General features: G+C 46.7%; 1 protein-coding gene across 1 annotated transcript in view; it reads left to right on the top strand.

Annotated features, from left to right (window-relative positions):
• Nucleotides 1-5,408: 5,408 nt before the first annotated feature.
• Nucleotides 5,409-15,520, top strand: part of SPAG6 (sperm associated antigen 6) — a 36,802-nt gene continuing 26,690 nt past the window's right edge. Inside the window, exons 1-2 of the mRNA XM_074535031.1 lie at nucleotides 5,409-5,552; nucleotides 5,655-5,750. Of these exons, the coding sequence (XP_074391132.1) occupies nucleotides 5,528-5,552; nucleotides 5,655-5,750 (121 nt within the window). The 5' untranslated portion in view covers nucleotides 5,409-5,527. The remainder of the gene's footprint in view (nucleotides 5,553-5,654; nucleotides 5,751-15,520) is intronic.

Here is a 15,520-nt window from a genome sequence, read left to right as displayed (position 1 = left end):
AAACTCCACACACACAATCCCAAAACTTTGAAGGGGAAATGAGGGAAAAAACCCTCCAACAAAACAAACAACAAAATAAAAACCAGAATAAAGCCCAAATAACTGAAGTCAAGATACCCAAAAGGCTACGCTAACAGAGTGCTGGAAGGAAGGCATGGCCAAGGTGCAGGAATGCTGAGTGAGCGATGCCCCTGCAAGGCAGCTCTCACTGCGCGGGCTGCGGAGCTTGCGCACACACTCCGCGGTTCTAGAGCCCGGCTGGGGTGCGCGGTGCGCGGAGCCGCAGCTCCGCCCGGCCAAAGGGTGCTTCGATGTAGCCGGTGGGGGGATGTGTCCCTTCCGAAGGGATGGCACTTGGATTTCTAGGTTGGGTGGGCTGGCTGCGAAGGGCTGAGGCCGGAGCCCCGCGGGACACCGCGCTGCTGCTCCCTGGGCTGGGGCCGCGCTGCCGGGCAGGCGGGGACAGCCCCGGGCACGGAGGAGCTGGCAGCAGGGCGGACCGGCGGGGGCGAGGCAGGGGCTCAGCGCCGGGAAGGATGCCTACAAGCCATGAGCTGCCATTTTGTCTCTTTTAAGAGGGTTGGCTTTCCCCTCTCCTGGAGCTCCGTGCGCTGCGGTGGCAGCATCTCCCCTTGCCCTGCGCTTCCTCGGCTGGGCAGGAAGGCAGCTCGGGGCGGCACCAGAGGTCCCCTCGGGAAAGCGCCCATCAACCCCAGCCTTCCCAGCCCCGGCGCTCTCCCTGCCACCTCCGCCCTAGGTGCTCGGGGTTTGCAGGCTGTTCAGCTGATTTGTTGCTAATAGCAACCACACGACAGCGATTTGCAGCCTTTGCTGCTGCCAGCGCCTCCCGTTACACCTTCTTCTGCAAACCGGGATACGGTCGTCTGGCTGCTGCCTGTCCCCACCCCTCTAAGCACAGCAGCCGGGGACAATAACGGTGCAGGAGGACGGGACGGCCTCGGGGCGCGCTGCGGGCTCCGCTGGGCACCGCGCAGATTTGGTTCTTCCACATCAAGAGCTAAATAGCGGCTTTCAGCCGCAGCCGCGCAGGCTCCGCGCATTTCGCATTGTGTGGTAGCTTTGTTGAGAGCTGCAATCCGACCGGCGTGGGGGGGAGAAGCGCTGCTGGGTTTACATATGTAGATGCGGGCAGCGTTCAGCGCCAAGCCAACACACACCCTCCCCCGGAGCATCAGACACAAAGGAAGACCTCGCTCCTTTCAAGTCCCCAGAATAAATTAAGCTCCGGCTTTCAGTTTTGGAACGTCCCAAAAATATTTTTTTTTAATGGCACTGCACAGGCGCTGACGGTTCCGCAGGAAACCAGAGGTGTAACCATATGCGCGTGGTGAAAAGGGTTCAGCCCTACCAGCTAATATTTCCTGGTCCCATCCTACAAGTCAATCTGACATGTTTTGCCATTTTCCGGTTTATTTATCTCTTAAAATTTTTATTCAGCCTTTCCGATTGTAATGGTGATGCACCAATCGCCACTAGCCAAATCTGTACCGTTTACACGATTACAGTTGTTATAAATCTGTTCAAATGCCAGCGTCGTCCTCTTGGGTGAAGAAAAAAGAGAAGTCCTCTTTCTAGCGCGTCTGAAGTGCCTCGACGTTTCTGTCTTCGCCTCACAGAAATAATTTACTCTATAGGAAGGTCTTACAAACTAAACTTGCTACCAAAAATCCGGAGAGGGGACCCTAGAATGCCGTGAGTCCCTGCAGCCCAGAGCCAACGCTCAGGGAGAAAAAAGAGAGAGAGGTCTCCATTCCTACGGTCTCTCTGAGAAAGTTTCTGCTAAAATCAGGTAATGGCACAGCTCAACTTAAATTTGAAAAATAAACTATTCAAGGATCCAAATTAATCTTAGTAGAAGTTATACGCGGAGTTGGGGAGTCTTCACTCAGTGTACTCTTTCCGAGAGAGCACTTCAGTTGCCTACATCCCATTCACTTCCACTAACCCTTCCAGGTTCAAACTCCTGCCGTTTAAATACGCAGCACGTCCAACTCCGATCCGTGGGAGACTTTGCGCGTTGCTCTTCCCACCAAAGGAGCCGAGTCGTGCAAATACGGGATTAAAACCTCTAATTTCTGTAACCCTGTGAATATCTCCTCAACGCCTTGAACAATTTGCCGGGCGGTGGCAGGAGGAGCAGACCCTCCAGAGGCAGATGGGGTGACCCAGTGCCCGCCGACGGGCGCGGTCCGGGGACAGCCCGGGTGACCCGCAGCCCCGCGGGCTGTCCCGAGGCCCTCCCGAGCCGCCGGGGAAGCCGCGGCACCGAGGCAGGGGAAGATCTCACCTTCGGATGGGCGTCGGGCAGCTTTAAGCCGTGGCGGAACATCCGCGGCTTGGCCAGCCGGGGCACAGCGGGGCATGAGCCGTCGAGGGGCACAGAGTCCCATCCTGGACCGGCCACCCAGCGCCCTTCCAGCCGGGGGTACCCAGCAGCTCCCGGAGCTGTCACCTGTTGCCTCGCACCCGCGGGGACGAGACCGAGCCGGGCAAACCCACGCCCTCGGCACGCCTCACCCCCCAAAAAATCCCAGGAGCAACTTCGCCCTTTCCCGTCTCGGGGAAAATGAGGCTCCCCCACCACGTTCCGGGCGTATTTCCGTGTGAATCAAAGCCTGAGATTAAAGAACACCCACCAGAAAGCGAAGGCACATTATTCCTTTAGGTAGCTGTTGCCTATTCCCCTGGTCTCCGGTTTATTTTTTAAGCTGACGTGTGCGCAGTCATTACTAACACCACCCGCTCAAGGATACAGGTTTCCTACTAATGAGCACCCCAGCAGTAGGCAATGAAGTCTCACAACTACGTCATTTCCATAAATGATTTTCCGTCTTCAGTACTTTTGCGAACCGGTGACATTTCCGTAGACCGCATTTGCATGGTGTTTATTCCTCATTATTATTATTAATCATGCCGACAGACTTAGTATCAAGCAACGAAGTGTAACGGCAAGTCTTGGGAGCACTCAGGGTGCGTTTTGTTGTTCCTTATCCAAACATTAGACTTAATTAGACAGATAAATCAATTTATCTGTAATCGACACATCTGCTTTTTTTTTTTTTTAGAACCTCTGGAAGTAATTAATCACCATTTGTTTATTTTTTATTTAACTTAGGAACAGAAATAAGTATAAAGAAATGTGTTTAACAGCTGTTCCCGTCTCAAGTACACATGGTGATAATTTCCCAAAATATTTTCTGTGGCAAACGACCTCCTCACCAATCTGATTTTATTTGTCTCCTTTATTTGTAAAGAATAGCACACCACCTGTTTAATTTGTTTACTTAAAGAGATTTTTTTTCCCCCCGCACTAAATACTCTTGGAAACACGTAGCTCATTTTAGACCATGATATTGTGTATGTTAGCCCCTCTTTTCTCAGCTGAGCAAACACAGACAGGAGTTTTAAAAAATTAAGACGTCTCTCTTACACTTTTCTAAACTTTAAAAAGGCAGCTGAAGTACCTTCAGCATTCCAACTTTAAGGTATGAGACAAAACTTTATGTTACCTAGCAGATAATATGTTTATATAGTGTCAGTCGTCTGATTTTTGTACATCTGCAGCTTTTCAGGACAAATAACCTGCCTATGAAATCTTGAAGCCACTGTGCAATAATGTGTGGCTACAGAAAGAGACATTCTTTATTGACTATTAAGTCTGATTTTCTGTTGTAGATCACAATTTCACTTGGAGCAGCCTGATCGATAGCAGAGCTAACTATTACCTTCGTTCACGAGTATCCTGCGTCTTGGGAATCGCCCTCAAAAGATACTGGGGGAGATGTAGAGTCTATTTCTCTTCAAACCCTTATAATACTGATTTCATTTCCCAGTCCCACCGTTTGCACTAGCTGCTACACAGACCTCCAAGGTTGTATTTACTCGTAGATGCAACCATGTCTTTGCCAACCAGTAAACAAGAGAATTATTCGTAATTAGTTCTTATGGTCCCACCAAGATGGGAAAAAGTGGAAGGCAGTGCGCAGGTTATCTACCAGAATGGTACGCTGGTGGAAAAAAAAAAAAACAAACCTTCCGCTCCCAACCAAATATAGCGCACAGGAATGACTTGTGTCTGTGCCAGGCAGAGCCAGAGGGCTGCTGCCGGAGCATCCCGCCCCACCGCGCCCCTTCCCGCGCTGCTCCCACCGCACCGAGAGCGCGGATGCTGCTCCGGGCCACCTGCGGCCGAGCGGAGCGGGAGCTGCCGCTGCACGGGTGTTCCGCGGATGGGCGCGCTGGGGCATCTTTCACTGCGCTGTTTATCGTCTGAGAAAAGCCTTTATTTCAGCGGGGCACGGGGCTTCTGCTGCCGCGCTCCCGAGGCTCCCGGCGAGGCTGCAGCCCACGGGTTCTCCCCTGCGCGGCCGCGCTGCCCGCACTGCCCCGGCCCCGCCGCGCTCCGCGGCTTTGCGCGGGACAAGTTTATTCCCCATGAGGCGCAAAAACCCCTGCGTGGGTGGTCGCGGCGGAGAAGGCAAGGGCGGAGATCCCCGAGGAGGAATCGCGTCGGTGGTGAGATAGAAAAGAAAAAACTAAAATCAAAGGACACCACGAAGAAGAACGGCGCGGCTGGGGGCGAACAGCTTGGAGCTGCCCTTATTTTTCTTATTTAGTTTTTATCTTCCCTCCGCACCCAGGCAGCGGAGGGAAGCGGGAGCCAAGCAGGTGGATTCTGTCTCTGCCGGGAGATGCGCTGGATTTCGCCAGAGCGCCGAGTCTGTCCCGTCTGCCCGCCGAGCCCTGGGCAAGTTGCGCAGCAGCGGAGCAGGACAAGGGACGCGCCCCCGGGGGAGCAGCGCGTCCCACCGATACGCACCGGCGGGGCGGCCGAGGTGGCGCTCCCGAATGTCAGCGGGGGCGGACAGGCTCCGGTCCGGCCATCCGACAGCTCCACGCCAGCCTTCGCTGCGCGGGACTCGGCGCCGCGGCTGTGGCCCGGACCCGTATCTGCGCTGAGCCCGACACCGTCCCGCGGGGCTGCGCCTTCCCTGCCCGTCCGCAGCCTTCCCCGGTGCCCCGGGAGCAGCACTGCCCGCCGGTGAGAGGTGAGCGCGCACAGCGGCTGTACACGTTTCCATGTCACGTCGTGTTGATACCGTCCCGCAGGTGCTGTGCTCGTGCTACAGACGCGACACAGCGGCGCTCCCGTTTCCGCGGAGCTGCCGGTCCGCTCGCCCTCGGGAGCCTCTGTAGGGGCCGATCCCCACACCTGCGCCGGCAGTGAGCAAGTGACACACGTGTGCGGGCCGGGGCCGGGGCCGGTGCTGGCACAGCCGGCCGGGCACAGCCGCCGCCGCTCGTCCCGTCCCGTCCGGTCCCGCGGGTACGCCCCGAGCGTGGCGCGCGGAGCCCCTGGGGCGGAGTGGGACCGGGCGCGGCGGGCGGGCGCGCCAACGTCACTGCCGAGGCCCCGCCCCCTGCGGCTCCGCTTCCGCCCGGTTGCCGGGGAGACGCGTCCCTAGCGCGGAAATCCCCGCGGGCGCGGAGCCCGCCCGGCGCCGCCATGAGCCAGCGGCAGGTCCTGCAAGGTAGGCTGGGCCGGGGCCGGGGCCGGGGGAGCGGGGCTGGCGCGGTGCCCGCCCGGTGCCCGCCCGTCCGCTGACCCGGCGCCCCGGCGCTGCCGCCCGCAGTGTTCGAGCAGTACCAGCGCGCCCGGTCGCAGTTCGCGCAGGCGGTGGCCGACCTCGCCGCCCGGCCACAGAGCATCGACACTCTCCGGAGTGCAGGTACGCGGGAGCCGCGGGGTTCTGCGCGCCCCGGGGCGGGGACGGGGGCAGCGCAGGGCGCCGCGGCCTTTCCCGGTTTTTGTTTTATCTCCCTCCTGCCTCGGTGGCCGCTCAGTTTCCGGAGATTTTTTCGCAGTAGGATTTGGACCCCGCCCTGCTTGGCGAGTCCCCCTCGTTCGGTGCGAAGGTAAATTGCGCTGCTCGGCTGCGGGCGGGTGCCTGTGCCGGGTGGGTGTCTCTGGCTGAGGTCTCCGGTTTATTTAAAGGAGCATTTCTCAGTATAATCCTTTTTCAAATTTACTTCCTCCCGCTTGCGATGTAGCTTTATGTAAAGTACAGCGATTGGAATTCCCGATGAAGCCAGCACTAATTTGCCAAGGAAATTCTACTTTTAGAATAAACAAAGTTTTATACCGGCTTTACAAGTTGTTCCTAAATTCTTCGATGCTTTCTGCCGGCAGACTGGCTCAGTTTAGGAGGGATTTGATTTTGTTGTATTGCTGTCGTGGGATGTCGTGAACCAAATTGAACATTTTTAGAAAGAGGAGCTGCGGGAGCACTTCTACCAGCTGTTGTGCTGCTGGCATCTGGCAGATCCACTCTGCTTGGCCAAAGTTCCTGGGCTTAAAAGAGGAAAAAGAAGTGCCTGGTAATTGATTACCTGAATGACAGTTTGAAAATGTGCTATAGATCAGTGGTGGGTTTGCCATGTGGTATTCATGAATTGATTGTGTTTTGGTGTGTCTCAATTTTGTTTTGATACTTGTTTCCCAGATCTAATAAAGCTATCAGTCTTTTCTCAAATACAATGACATCTAACAAGCAAACGAAAAAGAAAACCACTGGTGTAAATATTTGCAACTTTCTGTTATTTTATTTACAACAGGTTTTTAGAATTGTTTTATTAAAAATCTATCACTTAAATTCTTGAGGAACCACCTTTTCTTAAGAAAACATTTCCTTTCTTTATGGGAGTGGCATCTTAATACCAGGCCTTTTGTATTACTTTGCTGTGGCTCTTGAATCTTTGTTTTGTTTTCCATCTCTTGGTGAGTTAATGACACTCCTGTAGCTTACACAAGTGATCTCTGTTTGCCAAGGGGACATCGTGGCTATAGGAATAATTTATGCCTTATTTGTAGGAAGAGGTTAGTCTGAGTCCTTTTGCAGTCCTGGTTTTGGCAGCTCCCGGAGAGAGATCCTGTATCGACAGGCTTCTCACAGCTCAGCATTGTAAAAATGCAGAAAGTTTCTATTTTAAGAGAGCAATCAAAGTGCCAAGCTAACTTTAATTGCATTGTATTTCTTTTTAAAATAACTATTTTAATGTAATCTGGTCGGTAACTTGACCTCAGAACTGATTTCTTGTTTGTGCAGAACAAATAATTGATTCAGAGGCCTGAAACTTTCTTCTGCACACAGCTGGTGTTGGTCTGAAGGTTAAATTTGCAAGGATCAGGCTCTGGATAGTAATGTGGAAATGTGCATTTGTGTATATTATCCTACTTGGCTGTTTCTGGTCATGAGCTGCTTTTCCACAAGTTTTAGTTTTTCGGATGCTGGACAAGAGGAGAATGTCTGCAAATATGGCTGTTACAATTTATTTAGATGGCACACAAATATTTTACCATCTTTCCCACCTGTGTCTTTAAAAGTACTTTGTAGTTATATAATTGCAATGAGAGCTGTTCATTTTGGCCTTTTCTGGATGTGCTAGATCCAAGTTTTAAAATAAAATTGGTCCTTTTATTAAAACAAATATTTTGTGACATCACTGTCTAGCAGATAACTGGTGTGCCTTTTATGATCTCAATCTAGTGAGGGCTGGAGCAATGATTTAAGTAAGTTGCCTGTCTATACATGTATCTCTGTATAAATCTGATTTCAAAAGGGTTTGGGGCTTGTTTCTTATTCTGGTGAATAAGAATTCTAGCCATCCCTTACGAAGATTGCTGTTTTAAGAAGATGAGAAAAGTCTTTGCCCACTGTTATTTTACATTAGCTATGGGAGTCAGGGGCACCTTGCAGGGTTCTTTTGTTGGATCTCAAAAGTTGTCAGGGTTTGGTATCTTTCTGGCAAAAGCAGAAGGCAAGATTACAGTGACTTGAATTCGAACAAAATGAAATCCTTAAAGTGTACTGTCAGGTACTCTTGTATTAGTGGCCTTAGTTTATATTCCTGGAATAAGAATGAAAGATGAGTTCCCAAGGAATAAAGCATCTGATCCCATTTTAGAAGTCCTTTTGATAAATAGTTAACATCTCATAAGGAAAACAAATACTTGTTTGAGACCTTATTCATTGTGGAGGTGTGTCTGGACACCATGCTAACATCATGAAAGATAGAAGTGTTGAAAAAGTAATTCTTTACTACCCTCTGAGCCTGCTTCTGTGGTATTAAACTAGGTACAGGCAGGGGTATTGTTGCACATTTGGAGCCTGCAGCCTGGAGGGGAGCAAACAGCATCAGAGGCATCACCAGCTCCTTGTGCTGGTTTGGCTGCTGGGAAACCTTGAGGTGCCATTGCTGTGGAGACTCCTATGGATGGCCTGTAAGGAAAACTGCTGGGAAGCTGAAAAGAAGGTCAGAGAGGGCCAACAGGAAGCCCACCTTTTCTTAGGGCATCTGTCTTCTGAAGCTTCTGTATCTCATCAAGTTCGGGAGCTGCTTTTCCCGCTGGGCAGAAATCTCAAAGATGTTGTAGCCAGCGAACTGGAACCTGGCCCTGGGCTTCAAGACATTTGCATGGCCCTGGCTCTTTCCTGGTCAAGAATGTCCTGGGAGTTAGTGCCTAACAGCTTTCTGGTGGCAAGAAAGTGCAAGGAATGATCAGAGAGATTCTTTTGTTGGAGCTCATTCCTGTGTGTTTTCCAACTCTCCTATGTGTTTTCCAACTCTCTGTTTTGCTTTGATAAAGTTGTTCCTTATGATTAAATACTGCCATGAATAATTATAGGATTTCTCATTTGAATGTTTAGTTAGTTGATACTTGGGGAGAAAAGTCTCTTCCAAAACTCCTGAACCTTTTCCATTTAGTAAATGTACATGTGAAACAATGACAGATGTTTTATCAAATCTTGTTTCTTGAGGGCTGCTGACTAAAGGGAGAAGCTACTTTGAGGTAGTAACAACTTTAAATATATTTTTAAAATATAAATCTATTTATTTGGTAGCTACTGCTTGTGGAGTTTGGTACTGGAATGCATTATTCAGGTTCACATCTCTTCATCCTTCCAAAATTTAAAATCCAAGAAACAGGCTGTTTTCAGTTATAATGACAGATGAACTTGAGCTCTTTTTCTTGCACTGAGTTTTAGGCAGCTGCCTGTCTTTTAGAAGAGCTAGGTGAGAATCTGAGGTGCTTCTAGTATGTGTGGAACAGTGGTAGTCACTGAGGGTTCTAATTCTTCAGTTTTTTTCCTTGTAAAGTGCAGCAGTCTGTAAATAAACAACCCCTTTGAAACTGCATTTTGTTTTGATTTTTTTGGAGGCGTTAACAATTCAGGATTAATACATGTATCAGAATAATTACTTCTGTGTATTTGTTTTTGATTGATGATTTGATTATTTTTTATTTATCTTGCACTGGAATATATGGTGATGAGAATGTTGCTTTTAATATGTGAGTTATTTAAGGCTGTCGTTGTGATTAAGAAACAGTTTAGTCTTGCTACTGACTCTAAAGATATTACAAGATCAGCTCTTTAACCCCTTTCTTGGGGCTAATCACATTCTTAAGTGTGATGACTGCAGAAGTCATGGGGAAAGCTGAGTATGGAGCCTGGAAAACCAGATTTGTGTGTGCAGCAGGCTGTGTGCTGGGGCCCTGCACACCTGGCTGCCCTTTGCATTGTTGCTGGGGTATCTTTATCATCTCAGGCAGAGAACTTCCACTGCTGCTCCTCTGCCAGCTGGCTTGCTGGACAGTCTGCAGGGTTCCAGGAAAGTTCCAGAATGTCACTGTAAATGAAGATCCTCTCCCAGTGAATCTCTTCCAACTCCATCAGCCCTCAGCCCTGAGCCCAGGTCTCCCTTCCATTGTTCCTGGTACCAAGCTGCTTCTCAGCCTCAACTCCAGCCCTGAGCCCTCTCCTCTGCTTTCGCCTCTGGGCTTTTTCTCCTGTACCTGTTCCACACAGCCTGTGCTGGCAGGAGGCTAAAGCCTGGAGGCAGGAATTGCCTGAATCAGACTCCACCAGCAGCCCTTGGGCATTTCCATGGCAGGCTTTCCCCTGTCTTGTGGTCTGTTTGTCTGTAGGTAAAGGGTGATGTCGTCAGTATTAGTGCTTTCCTGGCTCCAGACTTATTCCACTGGTGACAGGTTTTAAAAGCTATGTTTCTGAATCTCTGGATTGGTTTTAGGAGCCTTTATTTTTAAGAAAACTCTGCTCAAATTGATTTCCCTCCTCCAATTACATGGAATATTTTTGCCCATGCTTTTCTCATTTTTTCATTCTTATTTTAAATGTATTTTAAATGTACCATTTTTCAATGTGACACTTGGACACTTGGCCCTGAGTAATCAGAACCAGACCCTAGGATGGGATTTTAGGATATAGTTGCATATTTTATATGATATTAAAGAATATTATTTCATAGCACTGTGCTTAATAGAAAGCCTGGGAGCACTTTGATCTTGCAAGTGGATGTGCATGGACAGACTCCAGTGCCCCCAGGTAGCCAGTTTCAACACTGGAGTTTATGTACCCTCTTTTGTAAAGGATGCAGACAGCTTTGGCTTTGGTTTTGGTTGTTTTGTTTTTTGGTTTTGTGTTTTCTAAAAAAAAATTTTTATTGTGAGTTAAAAGCTTTACTGAGCTTGAGAAGTAGGAGACGATTAATGCAATGTGGCATAAAAGACAAAAGTTTGTCTTTGCAGTTGTAGTAGATCTGGTGTGGAGAGTGGCTTTTCCAAAGGCTTTATGACATTGTGGTGCCTGATGGAGGCAAGAAGGGGTTGTTTTAAGGAAAGTACAAGAGAGATGACATAGAAGGAGATAATAAATGCAGCTAATGCTGGTGGATTGAATTTTTCTGTAACTCAATCAAGTGAAAGCTCAACTGTTCCCCCTTTTCTCAGTCTCCTGGCCTGTCTGGAGATTTGCAAGTGCAATGTCAAAACCAGAATTTTTTAGAGACTTCAGTCTCATCTTAACAAGTGGACATTAAAAAGAAGCAGCTCCTTGTGACCACCTTGGCTTTGGTGTGTCTGTGCACAATTGCATGGTGGCCACTAACAGCCCTATAAGTGGTATTTTCAGAAATTTGTCCTCTTGTAACAGGATTAGTTCTGCTTCATTAATGCAGAAACAGGGTCTGGCATCTAAGAAGGAGAAACTTACTGTTCCTCAATCCTTCAGGAATCTTCAGTGATACTGTCAAACTGAATCTGCATTGTGTCCCACACCATCTGGTAGCTGCTGTATGAATTACTTGATCAGGCAGAGTCTCTGTTACCCAAGTGTGTGGATGTTCCCTTTGGTCTCTGGAGGGTGGTAGCTGTGCTGTGCACGGAGCTGTGGCACTGAGGAGTCCTTCCTTGTGACAAGTCACACTTGAGCAGTGTGTACTTGAGACCTGCACTCTCTGCTGTCCCTGCAAGAGGCTGTGTCAAGATGAGTGAGTGTGAAAATTCTCTCTCACTGCTCTTCTGGGAAATTTGTTTTAAGCAGGGGATTCAAAACTCACTGCTATGCAGTTCCTAGAAAAAGGTCATTGAAGATAGGGTGTTAGGGTGAGGCAGAAATAAATTTCTGTTTTATTTCCTTGTTAAGTCAGCTGAATTTGATATAAAGAGCTCTGAAAAATCAAGCTGATATGATGAATGTGTGAGTGCTAATGTTAGCTCTGTGGATGCTCTAAATGTAACAGGTAGCACACAAAAATGAGAGGACATTTTCTTGGTCCAAAGCATAAATTAGAAGGACAGCATCTGCAAGACAAGACTGTGTCCAGAGCCAGCTGTAGTGTAGAATGACTTCTTTTCCCACATTTTAAAACCGAAATTATTTCAACTTTTAAGGAAGGAGTATAAGATAGGAGTAGTCATCTTCAGATGCAGAAATTGAAAGAATTTCCAGTGTAGTGATTCTGTTTTGTGACTAGTCAAGTTTGACAAGGATTTGATGGGATGGGGAGGAGGGTAGAAGTATTTTACATGAATTCCAGGTTGTTATCTCCAAAAAATCAAAATGGCCAAGCAAAGATTGCCATCTCCAGAATAGTGACTGTTTGTTTCCTGCAGAAACTTGGAAAGAAAAAAAAAATTGGAATCTGCTGCTACCCTGAGTGATTTTTTTTGTTTGTTTTCCAGATAGGCAGCAGCCAGCACTTGCTTGCTAAAAGAAAGTGCATCAGGCCTGTGTGTAACAGCTCCACTTGAGAAGTGTGTGTTAAGAGTGATTCAGCTTCTAAAGTGTGTCCTTCTTTGAAACAAATTTGAGTGGGAAACTGAGGATAGAAAGGGGAATCGTTCCTTGCCCAATGTCAGTCAAGGTTCTGTGATGCAAGAGAGAATATTTGGCAGTAATTCTCTGTTACTCAGTTTCTGAGTGCTAGTGGGAACTCTTCCAAAATAAATCTAGTCCAATAGTCTAAATGCCTTATTTTGTAGTTTACTTTCTGTGTGGTTGCTTTTGAATTAGAGTTAATGAATTTCCTACTGCTGTCACAACAGACTTATTTAGAAGAAGACCAAAGAGTTCTAAAGTTTTCGGCAACAAGACACTGCTACTCCATGATCTGTATGGCCCTGTTCACTTGAGTGAATGGTCAAGATAAAAGGAAGTATTTGGAAGGTTCTTGCCTATTTTCCTGCTCTAAGTAATGTTAAATACATTTGAATTTAATTAAAAATGCTGATAGGAATCCTGGCTTGGACCTCTTTGGAGGAGTAGACTTTGCTGTAAACAGGATAGATGAAAGGAAGAGATCAAATAGAGGAGGTCACCAAATCCAGCTGTCTCTGGAACAAAGCTGGGTTGGGTCAGTGCAGGAAAGCCTCATCCTGTGCCAGGCACATCTGTCCTTTACAGCACTGGGTTCAAAAGCCATACAAGCAAAGGTTGGATGGATATCTTATCTTCCTATAGGTGTTGTAGTGGATCTCTATGTTTTAGACTGTAGGATCTCTATCTAGCTGTTTTCACACTCTCAGAATTACTTTTTAAGTGCTGTAAAGAAATACTAGGTTTGCTGAAGACAGAAAAATTATGACAATGGTGAAAGCTCCTCAAGCAGTTGGTTTTGCAGAGTAATTGGAGGTGATGGAAAACATCTTGACACAGAGAAAGTGGTTTTAAGAGAAGGTGGAAAGTAGAGGTAAAAGCTTTTAATTATGTTCAATGCACAGGCATGGTCTAGGCCTGTATATGTTTCTCTCAATTCTCAGTTAATTTGATGTGAATATAAGGCTTGTAGAGCACCAGGAATTGTTTTTTCTTTGTCTTGTTTCTCCAAAACCCATTCCATTGTAATTATTTGTCCACTGTCTCTGCTTACATTCAAACATGACTTTAGGAAAATACAGTTTCCTTGAGGACCAGCACAGTTGCTATTATTTCTAAACTTGTTTTTTTTTTTTTTATCTGTGTTGTAACATTTTGTATCCTTTCTTCAAATAGTAACTCCCATTTCATTTTTCATCTCTTTCCTCATTATAAGTTGTACCAGCTAAAGTAATTTGCAGTAGAACATTTTGTGCTGATGCTTAAATGTCATCACCAAACTCTGCATGGTTTACACTGTCATGGAATGCAAGGCATTGGTCATGGGAGGCATGCTGCTTGAAATCACTTTCAGATTGAAGGCTTTTTAGGCTGTCCCAAAAGTGAAAGCTGTATCAGCTAATCTTGAAAATTCAAAATATATAAATCTTACATTTGGAACAACTCAAATCATGTATTTTTGTAAACCTTGTTAAATGTGGTTTTATATTTTGCTGTGCCTAGGTATGTCATAAAGGTCAGAAATGTGTCACATGGCCTGGACCTAGCTCCTAGGTTAAGTTATTCTAGTCTCTTTAAATTGCACTGGATTTGAGATCATCAGAATGGAATTGTCTGGCACATTCTGGTTTACAGTCCCAGCCATCAGGCTCTTGGCTTTTTGAGGGTTAGGACACTGCAGGCTGAAGTGTTCCTTTCCCTCTCTCCCATTCACTTCTGACAGACTCTTTTATATTAGTAAAATAATTTTTACTCCTTTCTTTTTTTTTTCTATTTATTAAATAATCTTGTTTTCATATTATCTCAAGTCAAGAACTCAAATGTAATATCTGTACAGTAAATGCAAGTGAATTACTTGTAAGTGTTCCTGCTTCACTGAAATACCTTAGTGTAGATCATAAGAGCAGTGTGAGGTCCCCTTAGGAATTTCAGCAGCTGTTTGACCATGTAAGTGATATTAGAGGGAAGGACAAAAAATACCCTCCCACAGAGAGTGTAGATGACTGGCTAGAAGGTAACAGATGATGGCATTGGCCCCAACTCACATGTTTGTTCTTACTTCTAATTTGTCATATGAAGCATTTAGTGGTTTTTGATATGAAGCATGACTTGCTAATGACACTATACCTGTTGAGTAGAGTTCATGAGAAGATGTCAGTGATGACCACATTCTGAAGTAGTGATTTCTGCAAGTGCTAAGTGAATTCACATTGATCTTACAATCTTGGGGAATCTATCTTTTGTCATTTGGTACACAGGGGGCCTATTTCAGTTCCCAGTGGCTTTAACAGAAGGGTGAGCAGACCCCAGCTACATTACAGACCTGTTTCCATAGGTTCAGTTTACTTGCTTTTGTTATGTGTCCCCCTGAAACCTGTGTTATTTTGTCTTGTGAACATGCTGGGAGGCTGTACCTCTCATGATAGTGCAGCTTTTGTCAAGAGGTTTGACCTTCCTAATTTTTTTTAGTGGATAGCATGGCCTCCATGGTTAGTTTTTTGTGTTGTTCTTCCAGCCCCTTCAGAGCCATGTATAGATGATTCAGCTATTTTCTTCTTGCTGGGAGCAATTTGGTTTTGGTGTAAAATAAAAGTGGGAATTTTACTGCTTCTCTACTTACTTTTTTTCTTTTTAGGGAAAGAAGTATGCTACAGGTGTGACTTGTTATGGCCTGCATCCCTTTGCTTGCTCTGAGGTCCTCAGCTTTTCCTTGTCATGGAGTGCCCGTTGAACACCTGGGTGTTTGTTGCTTGCCATCAGGCAGCGATCCCCCAGTGTGGCACTGTCGCACCAAAAGGCTTTTGTTCATGCTAGTAACCATAGGAGCCCTTGAGAAGGCAAGTCTTGCTTTCTTTCACTGTTGCTCAGCTAAATCTTCATATTTGTAAAAAAACTAGTGAGAAGGGCTGAGAGAGCTGATATGAAGAGACCTCTAGCTCTGAGTGTTTGTTGTTCTGTTATAACATCTCCATTTTCAGAGACATCTGCTTTCTCACTAAGGTCTAAAGCTCCAAAATATTAATTCATGGAGCTGGCTGCTGCAGGGGCAGCATATTCTAGAGATCACAATACATGTTCCCAGACCTTACGGTCACATTCTTTATATAACCATTGGGATCTCACTTCTATCCCTACTGAAGAGTCCTCGTTTTACACATATGGATTGGTCATCTTTGATCATCCTTGTTCCCTTTCACTGAACATTTTTCAGTTCTACTTTAGTGGAGGGTATTAAATGTAGGCTAGTGGTGACCCCTGCTTTAGCCTCTACCCCTTTCTCAATAATCCTGAGCACTCTGTATACTTCTGCAGGTAAAGTTTCT

This window comes from Zonotrichia albicollis, chromosome 1 (genome assembly GCF_047830755.1).
Source record: "Zonotrichia albicollis isolate bZonAlb1 chromosome 1, bZonAlb1.hap1, whole genome shotgun sequence".
Lineage (NCBI taxonomy): Eukaryota > Metazoa > Chordata > Aves > Passeriformes > Passerellidae > Zonotrichia > Zonotrichia albicollis.
Note: the sequence above shows the minus strand (reverse complement) of the source record. Positions and strands in the feature narration are given on the sequence as shown.